At 36.8% G+C, this 26173-nt stretch overlaps 4 protein-coding genes across 10 annotated transcripts; 2 read left to right on the forward strand and 2 right to left on the reverse strand.

Moving 5' to 3' along the window:
- Nucleotides 1-313: 313 nt before the first annotated feature.
- Nucleotides 314-11277, forward strand: LOC122035871 (kinesin-like protein KIN-UB). The gene is made up of 19 exons (XM_042595023.1): nt 314-733; nt 2356-2456; nt 2587-2709; nt 3334-3519; nt 3691-3912; nt 3985-4150; nt 4663-4812; nt 5229-5317; nt 5474-5677; nt 6569-6700; nt 7469-7603; nt 7704-7835; nt 7908-8046; nt 8181-8273; nt 8406-8531; nt 8674-8799; nt 10161-10304; nt 10583-10711; nt 10788-11277. Exons 1-19 carry the CDS (start codon nt 544-546, stop codon nt 10946-10948), a joined length of 2748 nt encoding a protein of 915 aa, XP_042450957.1. The 5' UTR covers nt 314-543; the 3' UTR covers nt 10949-11277.
- Nucleotides 11278-11446: 169 nt separating this feature from the next.
- LOC122035877 (40S ribosomal protein S20-1-like) lies at nt 11447-12897 on the forward strand. The gene is made up of 3 exons (XM_042595028.1): nt 11447-11663; nt 11765-11878; nt 12597-12897. The coding sequence occupies exons 1-3, from the start codon at nt 11546-11548 to the stop codon at nt 12737-12739; spliced, it is 375 nt and encodes a 124-aa protein (XP_042450962.1). The 5' UTR covers nt 11447-11545; the 3' UTR covers nt 12740-12897.
- A 365-nt stretch (nt 12898-13262) lies between these two features.
- Nucleotides 13263-17771, reverse strand: LOC122035878 (granule-bound starch synthase 1b, chloroplastic/amyloplastic-like). The gene is made up of 14 exons (XM_042595029.1): nt 17706-17771; nt 16235-16598; nt 16072-16152; nt 15892-15990; nt 15700-15789; nt 15339-15402; nt 15151-15251; nt 14944-15053; nt 14591-14834; nt 14343-14519; nt 14075-14266; nt 13876-13962; nt 13653-13781; nt 13263-13549 (listed from the first exon to the last, which is right to left on the reverse strand). The coding sequence occupies exons 2-14, from the start codon at nt 16583-16585 to the stop codon at nt 13433-13435; spliced, it is 1842 nt and encodes a 613-aa protein (XP_042450963.1). The 5' UTR covers nt 16586-16598; nt 17706-17771; the 3' UTR covers nt 13263-13432.
- Nucleotides 17772-19148: 1377 nt separating this feature from the next.
- LOC122035864 (serine/arginine-rich splicing factor SR34A-like) lies at nt 19149-26066 on the reverse strand. Of its 7 annotated transcripts, none has more exons than XM_042595014.1 (14): nt 25925-25998; nt 25667-25737; nt 24729-24838; nt 24157-24222; nt 23999-24073; nt 23822-23930; nt 23695-23741; nt 23563-23620; nt 22273-22322; nt 22134-22190; nt 20543-20628; nt 20295-20381; nt 20163-20199; nt 19149-19420 (listed from the first exon to the last, which is right to left on the reverse strand). In XM_042595014.1, the coding sequence occupies exons 3-13, from the start codon at nt 24813-24815 to the stop codon at nt 20172-20174; spliced, it is 750 nt and encodes a 249-aa protein (XP_042450948.1). In that variant the 5' UTR covers nt 24816-24838; nt 25667-25737; nt 25925-25998; the 3' UTR covers nt 19149-19420; nt 20163-20171. The 7 variants fall into 7 exon arrangements, with proteins under 7 accessions (XP_042450948.1, XP_042450950.1, XP_042450951.1 ...); XM_042595016.1 differs by having other exon boundaries at nt 25677-25737; nt 25925-25994; XM_042595017.1 differs by lacking the exon at nt 25667-25737 and having other exon boundaries at nt 25925-26066.
- Between the last annotated feature and the right edge of the window lie 107 nt (nt 26067-26173).

The raw sequence follows: 26173 nt of genomic DNA on the forward strand, positions 1-26173 counted from the left end.
TTAATTTTGTTTAACATTTATTAGCATAATTTAAACTCATTCCTAATAAAAATTTGTCACAATATCAAATATTTTGTCGTAATTTAATTTCTGTTATTCAAGAAAAGAACTGTAAAAATAAATTGAAAATAATTAAATAATAACACCAAGAACAAAAGCGATTATCTTCCCTTACCCGGTGTTTTTTCACCCGTTGTTCACCGACACCGCAGAGCCAGTCTTCATCCCTCTCTGTCCCACGTTAGTGGGGCCCGGCGCTGCTCCCCGACACCATTGACCCATCGGCAGCCAGCGGACGCCAACTGCGCTTGCCCTTTCTGACGTCGTTTGATTTGAACTCTTCGCCTTCTCTCACTCTTTTTGCATCCTTCATCCGCAATCGCCTCCTTCCTGCTTCCATCTCGTGTCTAGTCTACTCTCTGCGACGCGATCGAGCAGGGAGAAGCGCTTTGCTGTGCTGTCGAAGTAGCAGAGTCGGGGAAGGCGCAGGCGAAAGGGGGAAAGGAGGTACATTTCTGGTTTCTTCTTATTTTTCACGGGGATATGGCATCGGGGAGCTACCGGAATGGAGGCGTCAAGGTGGCCTCCAAGCTCGACCGATTGCCGCCGTCCTCCGCTGGCTACGCCACGCCCAAGCCTTCTGCCAAGTCCAGGCCTTCAGCTGCCGCAGCCGCCTCCCGCCGCGGCGTTTCTATGGCTCCTCCCGCCAGCAGGGCTGGTGGAGATCCCGGAGGTTCGTATCGTTCTTCCCCCCCTTCCTCTCCACTCCGGTGGGATCTGGTCTAGATCGCCAGCATTTTGCAACGATCTGTGGGCTAATTGGATCTCAGGACTTGAATAGGGCTAAAAAAAACAATTTTTATCTCCACTGGAATGCGTGATTCTGTTTTGTAGGTTTATCCTTTTTGTTTACTCTAAAAATAGCAAAATATCATTATCTAAGCTATCGATTAGTTTTCTGCGCTCTGGCTGGTACTTGAGACGAGTGTAGTTGAAAAATGCAATGTTGCACTGAAATTGATGTTACACTATCAACTTTGCAGCGATCGTAGGCTCGTAGCGTGGAGATTAGAGATGAGGATGGGATTGTATGATTGGTTTAAGATAACTTACAAGTGTGTGGGGCATCTGAACAATTAAGTCGGGGAAATGCTGGTGAAAACACTGTCTCGGAGTTTTTATGATCGTGTCTGATGTGTAACTGAGTGTAGTAGGTATGAAGCATGACATCCTCTAGTATAACTTAATGAATAACTTAATAAAGGCAATAACTTGCCTCGGGCGTATGATTTTGAGAGAGATCCTACCAGAAGTTAATTGATTCAAGAAAGTTACAGACGCTATTAAACTTTTATAACTGGCCAATCAGTTACATTTCTATTTGTAGAACTTTATGAAGCCACTTCTTGATGGAAGTTCATTTTTTAGAGTGTTAAAGAAGTTTCAGAGTAGTTATGCTGCAGTTATGAAGGAAGTGGCTCGGAAAGTGATGACCCAAAGGAATAATTGCTCCAGTTGTTTGATCAATTTCCTGGTTGGGTAGAGATTGGACTTTTTTTCTAGGTTCTGTGCGAAATGGGAGGAGGTAAGTGAACTAGCATCACATTGAAGTTTGAGCTGAATTAATCCATAAAATCCTTGATGAACTGAGGAAACCGACTCACACTTTTTTCTTGTTCTCTCTTTTGTTTTTCTGTTTGTCTTGACATTCCCTTTTTGTCATTTCTACTCGATGATCTTCTGTAATTTATCTCGTGTTCCTATTATTCTGGAATGGATTTTTCTGATGAAGTGTTTTCACATTCTTTGCATAAGACTATCAGGTTCATTATCTTGCATTTCGAAACTTTTCATGTAGTTCAGAAATAATGGCTCTTTAGTTGCTTGTTTGAAGTTTAAAATTTACACAAGTATTAAGAAAGATTTCTTTAAAGGTAATATTTCATATAAAATTAGAATTGATGACAATATACTCCACAAGATAATTGTATTGCCAGCATTCCTCTTCGAATGATGTGTGTTTGTCCTAAGCAGAAAGAGGGACATCTGTTCGAAGAATGTTTGCTTCAAATATTTCAACTTATTAATTATTGTTGGAAAGCATACTAGTCTGGATTAGTCATTAGGTTGTGTAGGTGCATTGATGTATAGCACAACATGAAACAAACATGATCCTCAGTTAATATCGTATTTGTTGTATGCCTGAGTAGAAGAATGGCCCTAGAATAATAGTGTAATGTTCTTACTTGCCAATTTGTCACTAGGTAATTGGTAGACTTTTTCAATGTTGGCTCTTTCTGGATTGTTCTCATATTTCAAGACTTAATAGTCTTCCATGCCCTTCACAATTCATAGTTCCTGGAAGAGTTCGTGTGGCTGTAAGACTTCGGCCTCAAAACGCAGAGGAGATGATAGCAGATGCTGATTTTGCTGACTGCGTTGAGTTGCTGCCAGAGGTCCTTGTCTGCTTTTATGTTAAATGAAAAATTCTATATCTTCAGCAGTCTGAGATATAAGTTTGACTGCTTCAGTGCAAAATTTGAAGTTTACTGACAGCTCTATTAAACATTTAACGATGGGTTGCAGCTCAAAAGGTTAAAGCTCCGTAAGAATAATTGGGATTCAGAAACTTATGAGTTTGATGAGGTGCTGACAGAATCTGCCTCACAAAAACGTGTATATGAAGTTGTTTCAAAACCAGTTGTAGAGGTATGTGAATGCGTGATGCACATGCATAACTTGATTACTTTCCAATTACCCTTGTTTGCTATTTTAAATCCCCCTTTAATGTGTATACAACGTATTAGCACAATCTCAATGGCAAACTATAAAATTTGTTTCTCTATTTGTAGATGTGTTTATTGTCTCAAAGTTTTATGTCATTTTCTAATTCTTTGATCAATTTTTTTTTGTGCACAGCCAAAATTTTCCTTTCTCCATGAGATGCATACACATCTGTGTCCTTACAGACAGTTCTACATAATAATGCTTGATACTACAGTTATACTTTTAGATGTTCACGTTACTCTTTGAAGATGTTAAAAACAAATGACTAAACATCCATTTTAAATTGCCCTGAAGCTTGCTCAAGTAATTATTTAATTTTTGAATCTGTTATTTTCCATTTAATCTCCCCATTCTTAGACTGGCAAATTTGAGATTCTTTGATCTTTATCCCAAATATGTCAGTCTATTGTACTTTTGTTTCTTTTTCTGGCTTGATGAAGTAATTGTAGTCCTATTGGATTCGAATTCAAACATTATAGAGTTCGCTATCATTACCTTCCATGTTATTCTGGTTTTGCAACCACTGGCTAAGAGTTTCTTTTGCAGAGTGTTTTGGAAGGGTATAATGGAACAGTTATGGCCTATGGACAGACAGGCACTGGCAAGACTTTTACTCTTGGAAGACTTGGAGAAGAAGATACAGCTGCCCGAGGCATCATGGTCCGTGCAATGGAAGACATTCTTGCAGATACATCTCCAGAGATTGATTTTGTTTCAGTATCATATTTGCAGGTTTGTTGCTGTTTAAAATGTGATAATCCCATATGCCATATAATTTGACTTATAAAGCATCTGAATTGATAGAATTTTATATGTAATCTGCCAGCTTACTAGGGCACATGCTTTGGAATAGTTGTTTTTTAGATGTTGACTAACATTTGATTTTGTATGTTTTTGGAATAGCTTTATATGGAAAGCATACAAGATCTTCTCACTCCTGCAAATGACAATATTAACATTGTAGAAGACCCAAAGACTGGGGATGTTTCACTTCCAGGTGCAACGAGTGTAGAAATTAGAGATCAAAAAAGCTTTATGGAGCTCCTAAGAGTAGGAGAAGCACACCGTTTTGCTGCTAATACAAAGCTCAACACAGAATCATCTAGGAGTCATGCTATTCTGATTGTGAGCAAAAAAATTATCAATTTTTTTGTGATAACCTGAACTTTGAAAATAACTTTTGCTGTATCATCATAGGTACATGTCAAGAGGTCAGTGAAAGGAAGACTTGATGCTGACCAAAATTTTCATGGTGAAAATGGCATGGCCTCCAATTTGGTATCATCCTTCAAGCCGCCAATTGTTAGAAAAAGTAAATTAGTTGTTGTGGATCTTGCTGGTTCTGAAAGGATTGACAAGTCAGGTACTTGTGCATTTATATCCAGATATTTGGCCAAAATTTAGTTGCAAAAGTCTTGTAGTATTTGCCTTTCTTATCAACCAAGAATAAAACATTAGGATTTCCCTCCCTGATGTGCAACATTTACACCCTCCAGCATTCTGAACTTTTATATCCTGAATCATGTTATATTAGGCCCTTTGCAATGATGATATGAACGCCTTCACTCAAATTTGTTTCTTTCTTCTACCAGACAGAAAGTGCATATATATTCTATACAATTTTTACATAATTATCTTGATCCTTCTATATCTGACTGCTTGGTCTTCTTGTAGCTATAAAGAACATATACTCTTCTTCTGTATCTGACTCCTTGGACTTCTTGTAGTTATTGCTCTAAAGAACATATACTCTTCTTCTGTACCTGACTCATTGGACTTCTTGTAGTTATTGCTCTAAAGAACATATACTCTTCTATATGGTAATGCATTTTATAGAATATATCTAATGCTTTTCTGCACTACTATTCCTTATAGGAAGTGAGGGGCATACTCTAGAAGAAGCAAAGTCAATAAATCTATCACTGAGTGCTTTAGGTAAATGCATCAATGCACTTGCTGAAAATAGTCCTCATGTTCCAGTTCGCGATTCAAAGCTTACAAGACTTCTTCGAGATTCATTTGGAGGTATGATGTGGAACCTCTTGGATCACCATTTACTTGTTCATTATATACCTGAAATTTTCACTTGGACGATCCCGTAACTCGGATGATTTAACTTAATGAATAGTTTTTATGAACACTGCCACGGTTGCATTTGAAAATCTTGAAAAAAAAGGCCTGATACTGGTAAAATTGGAGAATATCAAACTGAATCCTGCCTAATCTCTGCTTCTTGATTTAAATTACTATGCCCTTTTTATTTGCATACTGTTTTGATTGCATGCTTGATTTGTGGGCTCCGATGTTTATTTATATCTGTGTCTTAATCTCCTATAGCTTCTGTTAAATCATATGTGAATCTTCAAATATTCTTTGCCTGATACAGACACAAGTAGCTCTATCTTTGTCCTAATGTTTTATTAAATGCAAATATTTTACAGGCAGTGCAAGAACTTCATTGGTGATCACAATTGGCCCATCACCTCGCCATAGAGGAGAGACTGCAAGCACCATAATGTTTGGACAGAGGGTATGGTTATTCTATATTGATTTCCCCCTTGCCATAAATGAATTAGTTTTCATGCCCTTTTTGCTTGTCTGATGTTTTCTATCTAAGATCGGCATAGTAACTTGCACAGAGTGCCTCACTCTAAGAGGCGTTTTCAATTGAATTTGTGAATTGCAGGCAATGAAGGTAGAGAACATGGTCAAACTAAAGGAGGAATTTGATTATAAAAGTTTATGCAGGAGGCTTGACATTGAGCTTGATAAATTAATTGCGGAAAATGAAAGGCAACGGAAAGATTTTGAAGATGAAATTGAGAGAATTAATATGGAATCAGAGAGCCGAATTGCTGAAGCAGAAAGAATCTACATAGATTCTCTCAAGGCGTGTTTAAATTTAATTCTGCATCTCATTTATAGGCAATTTCTTGAAGTTTCTTAAATTGTTTGGACGTATGATTTAACAAATTATGATTACATCTAAACTAATAGTCTCCTGTACTTCACTGTGTTAATATCTAAAGTATTATTTGGTTTGGTTGATGAGTTTGAAACTTAAAGGTTTTTATAAGCTTCATGTAGCTCCTCAATTCATTTCAAAATTCATAAAGTGCACATGAGGGTCCATCTGCTCCTGACACTCCAACTTTTCTTGCTTTGAGATACAATATAATATGCTTTTTTGGTAAATAAAATTTTCTACTTTTTTGTCAATTCTCACAAGATAGCAACCTGCTGTATGTAACTACAAAATAATCTGACTTTCCTATGTTAATTATCCATTATTTGGGTAAGTAAGCTTAAAAATGAATTTTATGTTCATGCCTCCTTGTCGAGATTTATGTCAATGACTCTGTGTTGAGTGATCTTCAGTTCTTGACCATCTTGGTCGAATCAAATTGTGCACTTATTTAGCAAGTGACGTTCAAAAATGTTGTTTAGATCCATGCGTCCATGTTGAAGTTTTACCATGTTCAGGGTAACATCAACATGAGAATTGTAAATGCTAATCGTTAGAAATCACGTTTCCCTACAGAAAAATCCATTTTCATTGGAATTGAAAGCTTGGACTAGATTATTATAGCCTCATTCTTACCTGTGTGCTTCTTTACTTTGGCCATTGTCTGATTTGATCTCATATAGCAGCTACTTTTTGTATCTGGAATCTGTATAGATTGTTTGATATCAATTGCTGGCTCCAGCTTTAACATTATTATTGAACGTGATTTAGTCAGTACATCTCATTGATTTGTTTAATTCCTCCCTTTTTACATAGAATGAAAGACTGACGTACCAGCAAGATTATTTGGACTCAATAAAGAATCTTGAGGAGAAGTGGAAATGCGATGTTGAGAAAGCTCGAATAGAACATCAGAATCTTTGTCTTGAAAAGGCACATAATGTAGAGGTATATAGTGAAGTCTGTCCATAAAATATTTCAGGAAACTATTTCCTTGCTTCTAGGCCTTGTCATGAGATATCAGATAATTTATAGATGAACATATATGAATAAATAATCTGCTAGATGAATATGGCGCAAATATAGTTGTGATTGCATTTTCTTTCAGTGGATTCTTAAGCAGAATACTAGCACTAAAGAAAGCAAATTCCGTTGGCTTTCCTGCCCATAAAATGCTATGGAGATGCAATATTCATACATAAAATAAAGTAACTAATGACCATTAGAACTTCTTAATAAGTATAATTCAAATTACTCTCTTGCAGAAGTTTTCTTTTTGTGCTAACTTTATTCTGTTGCATCTTCACTGGTTTTTAGGATACTGTAGAAATTTTCCTTTTCAGATGCCTATTCATGTTATCTGATTTCATCAGTCATCACCATTGTAGAATGCAAATGCTTTTTTTAGTAACGTACTTGGATGCACAACATAGTTAGTAAGTAGATGTGCCAATCTTGATATATTTTTGCTGATATTTAGAGGTCTCTATGGTGCCCTTCAGGTATAGAAATATGAAGCTAAGCATGCCACAGTAAATGACTGAAATGCTAACACGTTGATGGCTTCCTGCGCAATACCTTTCATACAAACTTCAAACATTTAGCAAAACTTTCAGATTGCCAGTCGTGTGATTTTTCTTTGATGAAATGCATATTTTCTTTTGCTCCTTTTCTGGATAGTCTAACAATTCCAAATTACTAATTTCTGGCACAAAGGATCCATCAACATCTACCTCAGTTGATGTTAGCGAGGTTAGACAGTTGCATCAGAATGATAAGTTGTCACGGCAGTCTATTGAGGATGAAGTTAACAAACTTAAAAGTGAAGTGTCACATTGGAAACATTTAGAGGTATGTGATACTTTGGATATAATTCGGAATGCCTATCAGTATCTAGAATCTGACTGACATGGGTTCATATTCTGTATGATCTATACTTTTTTGGTGTTAGGAAGTTGGAAATGCTGAAATTCTGAAACTTCGCAAGATGCTGGAGAGTGAAGCTAGTCAGAAGCAGAAACTTGAAGAAGAAATAGCAATGCTGAAAAGTCAATTATTGCAATTAAGTTTCCAGGCAGACGAGGTACATGACTAAAAATTATATATGTCCAGCTTGACTGAGTTTATCATCTGATTGAGTTTATTTCTGATTTAGACTAAGAGAAGCCTTGACAGAGGTGTGCCCTCAAAATTATCAACAGAATTTGACTCCCTTGTTTCTCAAGCTAGACATTCTCAACTTAGAGATTCAGCATATGGACCTAAGGCTTCAATTGCTAAACTATTTGAGCAAGGTGCTAGTTCAGATCTTTCAATGAATCATCTGTCCAAATTTACCGATAAATTATACAACTTGGTGATAGTAATGGTTAATGAAAATTTATTGAGCTTGATTTTTGAAATTTTTAAATGGTTCTTCCTTTGTCAGTGGGTTTGCACAAGATACTGTCATTGCTTGAATCTGAAGATCTTGATGTTCGAGTTCACGCGGTGAAAGTTGTAGCAAATCTAGCAGCTGAAGGTGGCCTTTAACTTACGCATCTTTGCCGTCTACAGTCTGATTCTTTTACTATGAGTGCATCATGGCATTTAGCATTTAATTTTCTGTATACTAATTAGTTATTGTATAATGTTAATATGTCTTGGTTACCAGAAGCAAACCAAGAGAAGATTGTAGAGGCTGGCGGGCTTACATCATTACTAATGCTTCTAAGAAGCTCAGAGGATGAAACTATACGTAGGGTAGCAGCTGGTGCAATTGCTAACCTCGCAATGAATGGCAAGTATATTATATAGTTCTCCTATGCTTTTGTCATGCATTCTTGCGTCTGTACCAACAAGAACCATAGTTTTTCGCTCTTAAGAACAGACTCCTTTTCTGACTTTCTAATTTCTGCTCTCTACTCATTTTATCACCACAGAAACCAACCAAGAGCTTATCATGGCTCAAGGCGGCATTGGCTTGTTATCTGTGACTGCTGCTGATGCTGAGGAGCCTCAGACGCTTAGAATGGTTGCTGGAGCCATTGCTAATTTATGTGGGAATGGTAAGACTGAACCCTTTTTTAATATCCTTGTTCAAGATGCTAATGCTACAACCCACCCTACTTCAACATTGGCTTGTAGTTGTAAGTTGGATTTACCATGTGCGATAACAAAATAGATAGAGCACACTTTTCTAATCCAAATCACATTTGGTTGTCCAAACTTACTTGCTATCTTATTATGCTTAAAAAAATATCCAACTTGAGCTGAGCTGGAACTTTTACCATGCTCAACTAGAGACAAGGTTGTCCAAAGAAATATAAAATCAGTAATATTAAACCATTGTCCCTTGAATGAAATTAATATTGTTTTCTCATTTTAACATAATATAGATGATTCGAACTATAAATTTTGTAAGATATCACAAAGAATAAATATAACTAACATCATAATGTATCCATGTAATATATATTATGCAATCAAATGAAAAACTGAAGTAATCAATCATAAGGGAGCCTTGTTTAAGTTTGTAATTTAATGGATTTTTCAAGAGCTTCGTCCATGAACATATAATTAATCATGCCTCGCTATTCTTTAAGCTAGTTCATTTTATATTTTATTAACATCAAACAAACATAAATTGGTTCTTATCAAGCTTTTTAACAAACATTTTATTCATTTACAATCCTAATTCAAATGTTATATTTATTTTCTCTTTTCATATCCTCATTAGTGGGGATCTAGTGTTAGGTTGTATCTATTGTTAATGTCAATTAAGATCTTAAATATATCTGTAGAATTGTACTTAAGAAACAGGAGATTATAGTACCTTTCTCGAATATTCTATTTTCTGCCTCTGAGTGTCAACTGAATCAGAATGCATTATCAAAGGGTACAAGTAATCCTCTTGGAACTCTTTTATATTTCATTTGGATCATTCATCTGAACTGTCGTCTTCTTGTACTTCCAATATATATAGTCAATCCACTTGAGATAACAAGAATGATAATTACGGACCAGGTCGACAGAACTATTGTTTGCTCATCTCCGTATGTTCACTGAATAATGGGGCAATGTTTCCTTCTACATATAGATTTTTTTCCCTTCAATTTTTTTCTCAAATTTGTATTCTCTTTATGAATTGATATCTGTTTTAATTACCTGGAAATTAATAAATAATTACACTGTGGGTACCTATGATCATCGCAAAATATTCATTTGGTTCTCAACTATCATGATCAAATGCAACAGGGATCTCATCTGAGCAGATACAATCAATTTTCTCTTCTAATTATTCACTTTGGAGCTCAAACAAAGATTACTTTTTTTTTTTTTTCCTATCAACATCTTATGACACTTCTCTACTAGTCACTGATCTTTTTAGCTAGCCATTGATAAATGAGATTCTTATTGTTTCCTGCAGATAAGCTACAAAGAAGGCTTAGTAGGGAAGGTGGCATCAAAGCTTTACTAGGTATGGTTAGATGTGGACACCCTGATGTTCTTGCACAAGTTGCTCGAGGCATTGCCAACTTCGCAAAGTGCGAGTCTAGAGCTTCTACTCAAGGTGAAAAACATGCTCCTTGATTTTTGCTCAAGAGTCAAGGACGTGTTCCGTTATTTTGTTTTCTTTTTAGTGCATTTGCACTTACAGTCGGTAGATTTTACCAATGTCTTGTCTAGTGATCACGGTATTCTCTTTATATCTTCCCTCTTATACGAGTAAGTTATTACAAATGCTGTGTTTCATTTCTTGCACTCGGAAGTCCTCCAAATTTATAGTTCGTGCACATAGTCGCTTTGCTTAACAATCGCTCACACTTCATGTTAATTTCCTTCCTTCAGGTGATAAGGCCGGCGTATCTCTTTTGATAGAGGATGGAGCTCTCCCTTGGATTGTGAAAAATGCCAATCATGAAGCTTCGCCTATCAGACGCCACATTGAGCTCGCGTTATGCCACTTGTCTCAGCACGGTAAACTTCAACATATCCTAAACACCATCAGTAACACAAAACCTTACCGTCGTTTTCCCTTACCTTTGCAATGCAGAAATCAACGCAAAGGACATGATCGGCGAGGGAGCATTGTGGGAGCTCGTCCGTATATCTCGTGACTGCTCACGAGAAGATATTCGTCTGCTCGCCCACAGGACTCTCATCTCAAGCCCCGTATTCCAATCCGAGCTGAGGCGATTGTGTATTGAATTTTAAGACATAATGTGTGGCTGTGTGTTGATCAGGTGGTTCGATCGATTGTGAATTGTGTCATGTTGCATCAGTCGCGGGGGAAGTTATGCGACAAGGCACCAGGAATGGCTACTTGGAGTTTTCAGTGGAGGCAAAAATTCATATCTTTGGAGAAGAAAACAGAATACAAGTTCATCGACATTGTAAATAGTTGTTTGTTCCTAGTCATCACTGAAGATTAATTTTTCACTAATCACTTGTATCTTAAATATGCATCTGTAGCAAATAGAGAATGCGAATTAACGGGTGTTCTTGAGATTTTGACAGCAATTAAGTTCATTCTTTTTTTATTATTTTATTATTATGGGGAAAAAATTGAGTTTCTTAACTTTCACATGAATTTGTTGGGCCAAGAAGTGTGAGTTGGGTCCAATTCTAAAGGCCCACATAGTTCGTTAAGGCCCGGTTTGACTCGGTCCGTACGAGTATATAAAATCTACCGTAGCCGAAGAGAGCGAAACCCTAATACCTCCTCGGTCCTTCTTTTGCTTCTTCAACGCGTGTGGCAGCCAGTGCAAGGTCGGTGTTGGAGATTCGATCATTTCCTTCAGATTCGAAGCAATGGCGACAGCGTACGCAGCAGCGAAACCAACTAAGATAGGGCTGGAGGAGCCTCGTGAGGAGCTGAACCGGATCCGGATCACCCTCTCCTCCAAGAACGTCAAGAATCTGGAGAAAGGTGAGGCTTTGTGATCTCGGATACGTTCGTGCACTCTATTTTTGGTGTTTGTTTTTCCATTTTATTTTATTTATTTATTTTGATCGAGTTCGATGTTTTAGTGTGTGCGGATCTGGTAAAGGGCGCCAAGGACAAGGCGCTGACTGTTAAGGGACCCGTGAGGATGCCCACCAAGGTGCTTAACATTACCACCCGGAAATCTCCGTGCGGTGAAGGTACTGCAACCTCTCTTCTAGTTCGAGTTTGCCCTAATCATTTATAGTATATTTGTTTCTGTGTGGCTATGATAATACAGTATTCTGATAGTGGTTAAGAAGACTTGCATTCTTCATTAATACATGTATCTATATCACTTCATTTCTTTCAAATACGAAATTTTAGTTTTTCTTTTTTCATAAGAGATTTGTAGGAAAACATGGCCACTTTACCCTAGAAATCAGCAAGCCTTCTTAAAATTTTCAACAGTAATATTGAGTCACTTTGGATTTAATTATCTTCGTACGTATCATGGAAATTCTGTGTAGTTAGATGTTCCTTATTTCACCAGAAAAAAAAAAACCAAGCTCTCAAAAACTCATATTGAAGTATTGGTTCAGGTTTATATTTGAATTATCATCATTAATTTGTTTGCTATTTGAGTCTTAACTGTTTGGACATGAAGTTTTGTGGATACTTATTTCACCAGAATGCCATTAGGATGGCTACGGGATACCTGTAACAGATGGATTGAGTCAGGCTAAACTGCTTATTGACTTTCTGTCAGAGTCTGCAATCTTACTATATGATTGTGAAAACGATGATCAATAACAAACAAATTACTATCCTAGTTTCATTATTGGTAGCCCATGTATTTTGTTGTTTGATATTTCTGCAATTTTTTGTAAAACACTTGCCTTTTGGAAGAGGAACTTGACCAGAAACTCATTATTCTAGGAACCAATACATGGGATCGGTTTGAGCTCCGGGTACACAAGAGGGTAATTGATCTTTGCAGCTCTCCTGAAGTAGTGAAGCAGATCACCTCCATTACAATTGAGCCTGGTGTTGAGGTTGAAGTGACAATTGCAGAATCATGAGCCTAGTCTGTTAAATCCAATTTCAAGGCCATTTGCCTTCTCTTATTTACTATAAATTGGCACGTACATGAATACCATCTATCGGCTAGATTATTATGCCACAATTTGTAGTTCAGAAGCTTCTCTTCTTTCTTTAGGAGCTGTTTGATCTCTCAAACTTGAATGCTTGCTTCGGTTTTTTTTTTTTTCATTTGATCTCTCGAACTTGTAGATTTTTATTCATGCTTCTGATAGTGTACTAAATATCCATTGCACAGCAAGTATAAGTGTTATCTAGTAGAGTTTGATATAAAAGCTAATTCATGTGTTTTTGGAAGCCAAACAATTCTATTAGCCTCTTTGCTCATCGGAGGAATTAAATTATTTTTATAAATAGGCAATTATGGTAGGTACATACTGTTGGTTCAATTAATTTTAATCATGAAAATTATTATTTTAAATATGTAATTGAGTTTATATTTATACTTGTAATTTTCAGCACGTTACGTATATTTTTTGCACGTTAAGAGTCAGCACTTTTCTGAAAACCAAGGTGCTACTTTTCTCAAAATTTGAATCAGCGTACGCAAGCAACAATTCACATTAAGCAACAACTGATGGTGCATTATGATGACTTGTGGACGTTACGTAAGGTGAGGAGTGTCAGTTAAACTACTTTTGTGCGAACGAGAGGAACACCTAGCCCGATCAGTTTCATGGAGTAGCTACGTTTTCCTTGGCAAGAGGAGCTATTTCCTCCCCATCTATTCCAGCTTCACTACCTTCAACACCAAGGCTCAGCAAGAACTTCTCCCATTCCTTCGCAGGGCCCTGCCAAAAGGGACATTAAGGATACCCAAACGTTTAGTAACCTTTAAGAGGCAAGGCCTTACACAATAAATGAATAGTTGGAATTGATGATTAGAAGATGTACCTTCCAGGAGAGATCTTGAGCCATGCAGTTCTGTATCATCTCCGCAAAGGCTGGTGTCCCATACACTTTGAGGGCCTTCTTCACCGTTTTTACAATCTTTTCCACGTCTGATTTATCCACGGCATCGCACTGAACAAGTAGCAGAGCTTATCAGAATCTTGTTGATGCATCTAATATATATTGTGATTCGTGATGCATCTAGATTTAGGAAGCATGTCTATACCTCTACACTGAAGGGGCCCATATGGAAACCAGTGATGCCATCCTTTACCGTGTCAACGAGTCCGCCAGTGGTGGTACATATGGGAGGCTGCATCAAATTTCAGAAAGGGTCGAATGTCAAATACATAAAATAATTTCTCAGTTCACTTTTGAGGTGCTCAAGTTCAAAGATTAATGGTGAATAAGAAGAGGCAACATACAATTCCATATCTCATGCTCTGGAGCTGAATGAGACCGCATGGCTCAAATCTACTTGGAACAATAAGCATATCAGCACCTGCCATGATTCCATGAGCCAAAGGAACATTGAACTTCATATGTGCTTTGAATTTGTCCGGAAACTTGTCCTCCAGCAATGCAAGTTGACGCTCTAACTTCTTTTTACCCGTACCCTATTATCATTCGCAATTAGCATGGTGATGCCTAATTGTGTATGGTAGACGAGAGAGGAAAAGATAGCCTTCTTACGAGCACTATAACTTGAACACCCTCACTAATAAACTCTGGAATTGCTTCCGCTAAAATGTCTGAACCCTTCTGTTCTTCTAGTCTTCCAATGAAGGCTATCACAGGCATGGTTTTGTTGACAGGTAGACCAACCTTGGCTTGCAAAGCCTCCTTGTTGAGAGGTTTTGCATCCATTACCTGAAACATCAATTGTGAGCTTCATGATGAAGCTAAAAATAAAGTCGAAAAAAAATAAGGCATAGACGAACCGTCTCTGCGTCGTAGTTTATTGATACGTATTTGTCTGTCAACGGATTCCACTCATTGATGTCCATTCCATTTACAATCCCATAGATGGTTTTCATGCGCAGTTCATTGTCCAACTCGACTCCCTTTTCGATCCCTGAAACAAGCTCCTGGGCATAGTATGGGCTCACAGTCAACACTCGAGTTGATTCTATAATTCCAGCCTTCATCCAGTTAATTTTCCTCCCTTTCACTGGTTTGCTATAGCTGCAAAACAAATATATCTGATTTTCTCCATTCTCAAAAAACTGAAGCCACATGGTTTTGGCTTACAACTCGAGATTATTAAATAACGGTGCATGATCAAGGAGCATACCCGTCGATGAAATTAAAAGAAGATTCAAATGTTTCAGGGAGATTGAGACGTGAAAAATCTGCCAAGGCAAACCGACCCTGATATGCAATATTATGAATGCAGAAAGCAACCTGAAACAAAGAAAAAAATTGCCAAACAATCAGTCACCTATATCAGTAATAAAGCTTTGAAAAGCAAGAACAGAATGGGAGTTCTTGGCAGACTTACTTTAGCATTCTTGTAGACTCCATAGGCTTGATACAAGGCTTTTAAGTAGCAAGGCAACGGAGCAGTGTGCCAATCATTAGCAATGAATACAACATCCTCCCCTGGATGAATAAGTGATTGTCAAAGATCAAAAAACTGTTAGGTATCATCAGTTCAAAAGCACATTGGCTGAAAGTATTAGCGAATACCATATGGTCCAGAAAAATATTTGCTGTTGTTGATATTCAGAACTCTTGGAGCTTCCAGAGCTGCCTGGAAGAGTCAATCCACACCTTTGTGAGAATCTTAATAGCAAGAAATTTGAACTGAAATTTATGCCTAATGATAGGAAAAGATCATTGAATGGGAAAGTGCACGCTTAATATTTTTGCACTTTCATGTAACTAAATGGTTCTGCAATTACTGATTGGTTATATATCACCAGAAGCTAATTGGTATCTTTCAGAGGTTGGCACACAAAAATAACTCAGCGGGAGCAATTTCTCATCAATAAAACTAAGAGCTTCCAAAAGAAATCTATTCCTAGTGAAGTATATAAAGAAGACTTACTAGACACAAAAGGCTGAATCTTAGCTGGTTATCTTCATAATCAGTTCCTGTGTCAGGACCGTATATCTTTCCTCCAGTTTTTCCCAAAACCTTCAGAATGCAGATTTGCAGTAACGCTTTGTGCCAGTTCATTATTAATTGGAGGAACTTGACAGTATTAACAACAAAAAAATCATGGTCATGTAATAAAACCTTCTCAAGGAAGAAAGGGTGATCCACAAACACCCGATCAACTCCTCTTTTGTAGCAGTGGAAGAAGCGAACAGTTTCAATTCTATCACCAACTTTCAACTGCATGCAGGGACCATGATTTAACGAGAGATTAAAGAAATTGAAGAAAGGCCATCTAAGTTTAACAAGGTAGTCTGATACCTCAACTGTGACACTCGTATCCCATGCATCTTTGTATTGGTCATATCGCGGAGCCACAGTCATCACCCTGTGTCCGTTTGCCTGCGCATAAAAAGCTAAAAAGCATTAGTCAATCTGTTGCAAGGAGACTTAGGCACAAAGAGATAAAGCATATAAAGATTACAGCCATGGCTGGCGGCAGTCCTCCAAGAACATCTCCGAGCCCTCCGGTTTTGCTCCATGGAGCCACCTCAGCACCAACAAAGACCAAGTTCATTCCACTTGCACAGACAACAAAGTGTCTTAAACCAACATGTCGGATCCCCTTCCTTGCTGGACTAGGGGTTGCCTTTGCGCATTGCATCAAACGTGAATCCATCCGGTTCCAAGATCTCAGTCCTCCAAAACTACTGGCATGATTACTCAGATAGGGGATCGTTCTGATTCGGAAGGCCAGAGCCTCAGAAACACCAGCTCTATTGTAGCTGGAACATGGGGTTTTAGCAATGAAGTGTGATGCAGTCACAGTAGCCATGGGGATATCCTCGCTGCAATAAAATGGATGCACGTTCAAGAACTTAATAAAACGAAAAGCATATCAAGTTATCTCAAATCACTGGAAAACTTTGAAAAATCCAAAAAACAAAACCCAAAAATGTCCCCTAAAGGGGTTCCTTCATCCTTGTACTGAAAATATTTACAACTTCCACTCTAATCTAGAATAACAAAGAGGACATGTCATCGCCGGGCCCGTATTCACCGTGATTTACTCCCTCTCATACTCGTGGGGCAGGGGTGAGGGGGCCGCTGGGCAGCGGGACCCGCCTTTGCAACATAGAATAACAAAGAGGAGATTTCTGTACTTACCAGACAATCTTTGTATCAACAGTTCGGGTTCTTTTGGATGCTAGCCGTATGTGAAAGAACTTTACATATTTTATTTTAGAACCATAGAAACCATACTCGATTAATTAGATTCTAAAAAGATGAAAACAAGGCACTAGCCATGAAACTGACACTGTAATCTGAGTTCAAATGTGGGAAGTTGAAACGACTGCATTAAAAAACGGCAATACAGAAAATACGACGATTTAACAAAACGATTGCAACCATGTTAACTGAGATCAAGCGCTAGAAGCCACAGGGATTCCTGGACCTCAAGAAGACTTCCACCGACCAGTAGAAAAGAACAAAGATAGTCTAGTTTTAAATCAGAGAGAAGGAAATACACTGTCTGAGAGGAAGACCATTAATCGCAAGGTTTTCCTTCAAAAACCTAAGGTAGCTAGAATCCGAGTTCTTCCTCGAGAAATCTTACACCGATAAGAACAGAGCGGAAGCAAAACTTCTAAAATAAAAGTAAACAACGAATTGCTAGTTTCAGATCGGCGAGGAGGGAGAAAGCGCCATTAATCACAATGATTTAGTTCAAGAACCTGAACTAGAATCGCTCTTCCTCGAGAAATTTTCCACAGATTAGAACGGAGCAGAAAATAAGTTTCCAAACAGAAAAGATCTAAGAAAAATGTTCTAAGATTCAGATCGGAGAGGAGAAATAAATCAGTGACTAAATTTTGCCAAAAAAATAAACACAACAAAATGCTCTAGTTTTAACTTTTAAGATCGTCGAGAAGGAAGAAATCAACTGCACTCACCGGCGAACTCCTCGATCGAAGGCGAAAATAGAGCGAGGATGAGATGGCTCGTCCGCTAGCGATGGAAGTTCGTGAGTCAGGAAGACAACGAGGTGGGAGCGGTACTTATAGCCATGAATTGTGTTGTGGAGGATGCCGAGGTGACACGTGGCGGCGTGTGAGTGGGTAGCTAATAACCGCCTTCAGTCCCGGGAGAAGCTCACGGTTCAAATATGCGACGCCACGGAAAGCAACAAATTCCGTGACGTCATCCTGCGGACGTTTCTCGTTGCTGTGCCACGACGAGGACTACAAATGTCCTCGTTGGTACGAAGTCGATTCCTTGATGTTGTATTTTCTGGTTTTACATTTCTTTTATTTATTTATTTTTTAAAAAAGAAAACATCTTCTTTCTAAAAACAGAAAGCATAAGATAAGAGGACAGGAATTTATTCACTGGGAGCACACTGCACACAAAAATTGGACGGCCTATATATATTTGATTTGAGCACGTTTATATTATATCTAAAATTTATCCCACCACATATATGTATAATATAATATGTATATTTATATTCATCTCCCTCCATATCAATAAAACTGGCACTATAAGAATGATTAAGATAATAGATCCAATTTTTTTTTATTAAATGGAAGTGATGGGATCCAAATAACGCAAATAAAAATTGAACTGAATCAAATTTGCTTACTAGGCAAATACCAAAAAATAGTCATGCGACACATTTATTAAGCAAGTTTAAGGAGCAAGCAAGCAATAAGGTTTTTAAATGCATGCTCAATTGTGAAATAGGTTATTAAAAAAAGAAAAAAAATATATTTTTAGTCCTATAACTTATATTTTTTTAATTTTAATTCTGTTATAAATCAATTTATATTTTTAGTCCTTTAACTTTAATAATATTTTTCAATTTCAATCCTTTAACTTGTAATATTTTTCAATTTCAATAATTTTTTCTCTAAAATTAAAATTTTTAAACAAAAAATGATGAGTTGTAAATTGAATTTGAGGATTTTAATTTTTTATGACCTATGCATTTTTTATATTCCAACCACAAATTAGACATTTTCGATTGAAAATTTTCAATTTTAGAAAAAAAAAGATTGAAATTAAAAAATATTATAAGTTATAGGATTAAGAACGTAAACTAATTCATAACAAAATTAAAATTGAAAAAGATACCAATTACAAAATTGAAAATGTAATTTTCTCTTAAAAAAACGATGGATTTTACAAGCCATGAAATCACGATCACATCAAATAACACAGGAGATAAAGAGACATGATAAACAAGGAAAAAAAAACTACAGAATGAAAATGAAGATTCAAATTCACTACAATTTAAAATCGTCCCCAGCAATGTCTATCCATCGTTGCCCATAATGTTCATGCTAATAAATTAATCATTTTGAAATTAATATGTAGAGAAATAAAGACCCACAGCCTACAAAATTTAAAATAAGAAAAGCACTCGATAATTCCACACAAAACAGCTGATAATTGTTTGATCCACAGTTTGTAAGAGTAAACAACAAATAGAACTCGAATTCAAGTAACTAAATTGAACAAACAAGAGTTGAATATGCCAGATCAAATTCGCTCATTGTCTGAAGCATCGCAGTGGTTTGCAGAATTTAAAGAAGACAGATAACACGGAAGCAACGGCGGTAGTTATGCAGAATTTAGAGAATACAGATAATCTTGAAGAGGCGCAGACCTGCAAAAAACTAAATAAATAAATTATTGGAAAATCAAGGAATGAAAAAGCACATAGACACATAGGTTTACCAAGTATTTTTTTAAAAAATAAATTAAATGCAATTTGTAGATATCCAGACCTGTCTGACCATTCCATCAGACCTGACCTGTCTGATTGGCTAAACTTCTCATTCAATTGATTTATGTAGACTCACCCAACCAATCTGGCCCAATGGGATCGAATGGTCAATCTAACCCGATCAACCCATCCAACTCCATTGGTATGCCTGAACACTAAATCTACCTGATGGCCTAGTAACCTATCTACTCACCCGCATTCATTATATATGTTCTTATTTTTTAAATGGTTGGATAGAGTAAGAATATATATTATTTAGAGAATGTAATTATCATGGAATAATTATTTGAATAGCTATTCGTTATGAATAGAGAATCACAATTTCATGGGAGCTAATATTTCAAGTTTAGTTTTGCAACCAAAATATAGAAATATTTACTTCACAGGAATTCATAAAGAATAAAATAGTTATTCCCATAACTAAGCACACCATTAGACTCGCAATGTGCCCATTTAATGAGAAAATGAACTCCCTTTAGTCAGCACTTCTATGCATACTACAAGTTGTTTACTTTTTAAATTTATCATGTAAATAGAGGATTGCATGGAAAATATTTTAGCTTAAGCCAAAAACACACATTATTTTCGACTACTTTGCAAGAATTGAGGTTTTAAAAATCACCTGGAATTATCAACTGGATCTTGACCTAGATCTTGATCTGGAAGCAAAATATTCATTGAAGTTAATTTGGAAAAAAAAGGATGTTGACAAATTTTCACATAAAAAAGATGAGGGCCTGGTGCAGAAAACTACCTGGACGCTCTGGCTGGAGACTGAGACCTGGGTCGTGGAGATTCAGGTTTGGATGGTGATCTTGATTTAGCCCTTTCATATGATTTGCTGGATAAAATAATTAGAAATGAGTTACTATAGTAAAGAGAGATGGCTAAACGGTCAAAAATGAAAAAAAAAAAAAAACATTTGCTTGAGCTAAAAATAATAATAATTGAAATATAGCTGGAATAGGCTTCAAGTCAACTAATGAATGAATATAAATTTACCTCCGACTCCTTCTAGGGCCTCTGCTTCTACTACGGCTTCTGCTTGGACTTCGGCTCCTTGACATACTTCTCTCGTAGCTTTTCACCTGGAGAAAATGAGGAAAACAATCAAATTATGTTTGATCTCTTTGTTTGGGTTGGATAAGATTGCACATTTGACAAACAAACACAATTCTTGCTGTTTGTTTGTGTCAGCAAATCAAATGAGACCATAAGATACTCTTCACTAGATTCATCCTTCGGTTTTGTCAATTTGTTAAAATCTCGAGACATATAGGAGTTTCAGTTTATGACCGGAACAACACAGTTTGGTATCGTATCGTACTGTGTCAATATGATTTCAGTATTTTTGAAATATAAAATATTAATTAAAAAAATTAATCTAAATATTTAAAAAATAAAATATTTTTTAAAAAAAAATATGAGATTGCGGCGTCTCTATATGGTAAATAAATAAATAATTTATTATATATTTTCAAGATTAAACAAATAATATAATAGGATAGTTTCATTAGGATTTGATTACGTCCATTTATATTATCCTATTTATAACTAAGAACCGATTGAAATTGACCTAAGTTTAATTATTAAAGCCTAAGGGAGTGTTTGGTTTACATGTTTTCCATTTTCATTTTCTGGAAAACATGCATTTTCTGAAAAATAGTGTTTGGTTTGCAGTTTCCACATCTGTTTTCTAAAAAAAGAGATGGCATTTTCTAAAAAAGAAGAGAATGTCTAAAAGTTATTTTCTATTTTCCAGAAAACGCACATTTTCCGGAAAATGAAAATAGAAACTGGGATAACCAAACGCTCTCTAAGTTTTTTTCACCTGCATGCTCGCGGAGGTCACCACGGAATCACGGTGCCTCGACCTTAGGGCGGAACCACATAGTGTGCCAGTGTCGGGAACAATAAATTTCACCCGGCATGAAACAAAATTTTAAACCATGGTTTCATCCACTAATCACAAAGAGGAGAAGAGTAGAAGGTGAGATGAGAGAAGCATAATCGGTTTACCAATACTAGTGTACAAAGGATCACTAAAATTGAAGAATGTGATATGTATCAGACTATCGATATTTTGTGTCTTTTCTAATTTCAATCTCGTCAATCTGAGTACAACTCCCAATAGCTAACCAAAAGATATATTTATTGACAAATGACGCAACTAGTTCCAACACGAAATGTCCTTGGAATATTATTTAACCTATATACTGAAAAAATATAAAATTATAGGGTTGATTTAACTAGGATAGTACGAGAAATAATGCTTTAATCTCACGCACGGCACCCATTATTAATAAGGTATACATTAGTCAAGGTGCTTGCAACTTGTTACCCTAAAAATTTAATTCAATTGAACTGACTTTGTAAGTCCAATAAGCTTATATTTGGAGGCGGACAGCTAAGTGAAGATGACTCATTTGAATTAATCTTAGCATGAAGCGTGCTAGGTGTCAACATGGAACTGTACCAAAGTTGTACGTTCCAACTGGAGACCAAACCTTCGCCATGGAACAATACTTTAAACCTTACAAGACAATTAGGACTTCATTCTGTAATTCACATCTGCCATTTTGAAAGAACATACCCGGATGTAGGACCTCGAAAAGGGATTTTTAAATTCAGTGTCATCAAGCTTACGAATCTGGCAAGGGCATAAAAAAGGTAAATAATATTCATCAAATGTATTCCTAAGAGAATGGCAAAGGCAGAAGAAATGCTCTTACAGCATATTTCATGTCTTCAGAATTTGTATAATCCACCAAGCCCATAACACCTGGAGGAAAATTCAAAATTTTAACAAAGAAGTCTTATTTTTCCATATTCTTGTAGAATTATAGATAACGGTGTATGTATGTGTTTCAGCTTGTATTTCATATTATGGGCAAGATGATTGATCAGGGATGCTTTTGATGTAATAAGTTATCTGCACTGCATCATTATACACACAAGAACATCCATATTTTCAAACTATAGGTGAGGATTAATCATGTTGTATACAAGTTTTAGTAAAAGATGATTACGCTCAACCCCAAATGCCTCTCATAGCTCGTCCCTAAATTATGTGAAGGAAGGTAAATCACAAGATCAGTTTATAGCCGACCACTGAGTTTTTTTTCCTCGAAGGCATGCGCCCGCCAGCCTGCCCGTCCGTCCACAAGCTATGTGAAGGGAGGTAAATCACGAGATCAACTTATAGCCGACCGCCAAGATACTAAAGGTTGGTATAAGTTTTTTTCCCGGCATGCGTCCGCCAAGAATTGACCCCTTGCCCTATTGTAGCAAAGCTACCACCCTCTAACTAACTGGGCACCCCCATGGGGACAATCATGTTGTCTACAAGTGATGCTATGACAAGTTGATAGTTTTTATGGCTCAATTAAAGTATAGTTGGTAAAACAAGACATCTTGATCAAAAAGGCCAAAAACTAGAGTTATCAGTAAATTGGCTCTGAGTGCAGCAAAAAAAAAAAAACAAATGAAATATGAATCGTCACTTACCAGGATATCATACAAATTTATAATTGTAAACTGATCCTCCAGCATATCACTGGTAATATTTGGTCTCCCTTATCTTTCACACCTTCAACTCATCAATTTAACTTGCTTAACAATAGAAGCTGCCAGTCGTCTTAGACCACATCCATTCCACCCTAACTTATTTTCTCTCTTTTTCTGGCATTAACTAATGAAATTTATCCCACTAAACGTTAACAAAATCTGCATTGCTATCTAGTAATAGTTAAGTCTTTTAAATTTCGTGTTATTAGATATGACGCTCATAGTTCATAGATTAAATTTGTCTAGTGCTTAATAGTTCATGCCAACAAATAAAAATAGCTATCACTCAAAATGGAAACCATTGGCTAGTTTCTAATGTTTGTGAAATGTGCACAAGTATATAATGTGTGTAACAAGTATATATCAACAGACACCATGATCTTGGCTGTTCTCACATTTTTGCAAGTACTAACTACCATATAGATGAGAGTTTATAATAGATTTTTGGAACCTACCATCACCATCACGGTAAATCTGTGCAAAACATACATCTCCAGCCTTCCTCATGTGATCCTAGGATGACAAAAGTTGAAAGGTCAACAAAAAGGTAAACAATTGTTTGAAGTGTATACAGGAAGTTTCCATACCTTTAGATCCTGCCATGAAGCTGAAGAAGGAAGCCCCCGAACAATCACTGTAAAAGTATAAAAATGTCAAATTTGTAATACATCAAATAGAAACCTAGCAAAAAATCTACGTATTAGTGGAAATCACCTCGATATTCTGAACGATGTGACGCTCCAAATTTGTTTTCTCCCCCACCACGCCGACTACCTCGTCCAACTGGAAATGATTGCCCTCGACCACCATGGGCTACCTCAACCTTCATGGAACAATGAGATAAAACAAAGTAATTATACAGAATAGCCACATGATACAAATGCTTATTACCCTAAGACGTTGTCCATCAAACTCATAGCCATCGCGGCCCCTGACTGCATCTTCTGCATCCCGCGAACTTTCAAACTACAAAAACAATTTAAATCATAAGATTTGGAAGCGAAAAAAACCCCGGAAATGTAATTAAAGTCCCAGTTAAAAGCATTTACCTCAACAAAACAATAACCAGGGGGTCTAGGTGGATTCTTCAATTGAATTTCCACTATGTGGCCATACTACAATGAGATTATATTGATAATATTATAAAAAATGCAGTTCTAAATTCTGAGAAACACACAATCATAATAACAACAAGATGCAAGACTGCATGTTGACACCATTAAAATACTCAACTCACAAATATGTCTAATTGTTATCCTATACCTCTGGTACTAAAACTAGAGCTCAATGTGACATAATGATATATTTCTCCAAATTGTGTCAGTATATTGTTTAATGACAAGATTGGACCTACTGTAGATAGAAAATATCAGAAATATCATTGTCAAAGAACCACCATTTGGGAATTAATGACTGGAGATGATGCCTACAATACATTTAAAGAATACATTTGCCACCCATCCTCTATAAGTTTGTGGGAAGCATGTGCTTGGAGTTCAAGCAGCAACTAGCAGAGTTAAATGCATAGATGAATTATTGACTTTAAGACTAGTTCAAGCTCGATCAGAAAAATGACATGATGTATATCTAACAGCTGAAGAAAGTGTCTTTAGATAGAAACCTTGCGAAATAAATCTTCAACTTCTGATTCCCGTATATCTATAGGGAGGTTGCCCACATAAAGTGTACGACTTAGTCGAGAACTCATGGTTGCCACTGTAAATATAGTCCCTATAAAAAAGCAAAGTTTAGATATAAAAAGGCATAAAATGAAACTTGCACAGGTTAATCCCCAACTTCCATTGATGCTGATTCAAATTGATAAGGACCCTCTTTGACTTTTGAATTAAAGATGAAAAAGGTCAAAACTGTGAAGCAAACCAAGAAAGAAATTCTTGATGCGAATGGTGCTCCACAAGCTCCATTGCCCAAGCCCTCCAAAATGCTCAACAGCAATAACCAATGCAAATTAAATGTTGGATAAACCATCCACTTCAGCTCTCCTCTGTGAAAGCAAGAACCCCTCAAATGTCCTAAAAATCCAAATAGATTTCTCCCACTCCTCTCTAGGACTATTGACAGCTCCAAAGCTCCTATTTCCAGCATCCAATGATCTATCATAAAGGACATATGGGTATCATGGCATAGAAATGTTTGCAATATATTTATGCATTTACCTATAAATTTTTCTTCAAAAAAATGAAGATATTAAGACCATAAATAAGTAAACTAACATTCAATCTAGCTCTGATTTGATTATCATCACAATAGTCGGTCTAATATTGTCAATGAAAAAACAATAATCCCGGGTGTTGAATTCCTGGAAACACAGGATCCAATATATTCAAATAATGTAAAATGTCTAGTGGCAGTCTAAATATAGGGAAATGAATAATCAAGTAACTCTATGTACTAGCAGAGGTTAATAGAGAGTGATTTGAGCTAATTCTTCATGGAAAAGCACTCAATACAGTTAGTTACTAGAAGAAGACAATGAGGATGTTGCGGGATGAAACATACTCAATCACAATAATAAATTCCATCGGGAGAGATTCTCACGGATTATTACAAATTTTAGAAAACTACATTAAGCAACGCCACAGCAATCGCCGGTGGAGGGGAGGTTGTGCCTGTGAGACAGCGCAAAGGTAAGGTGGAAGAACAGGACTTCCAAATATGATATCAGACACTGCGTGCATGAGAAACCTAGAGACGCAACGATCAGATCGAGAATTGGCGGAGGACGATTCACATGCGAACAACGGTCAATACAGAAAAACAATAAGGAGGAAAAATTAACATCCGAAGAAGGCAAACCGAGAAGGAAAGCAGGAACACTACACGACGAGCTCCGTCCCGGATCGCTCCCGCCGTAATCGTCGAGCAAAACCAAACGAAATTCCGATACGGTTTGCGTAACTTGTAGCAGGCGTCGACCTAGGGATGGAGAGAGCGTGACAAGCACGTGCTGATGATTTGGGCCTACCAACACGCCTATAGTCCGACCCACGCATAAAAGATTACAATAGAAATTTTATAATGATGCTTTTTTAACTTAAATCTTCA

The sequence above is a fragment of the Zingiber officinale genome, unplaced genomic scaffold (assembly GCF_018446385.1).
Source record: "Zingiber officinale cultivar Zhangliang unplaced genomic scaffold, Zo_v1.1 ctg125, whole genome shotgun sequence".
Classification (NCBI taxonomy): domain Eukaryota; kingdom Viridiplantae; phylum Streptophyta; class Magnoliopsida; order Zingiberales; family Zingiberaceae; genus Zingiber; species Zingiber officinale.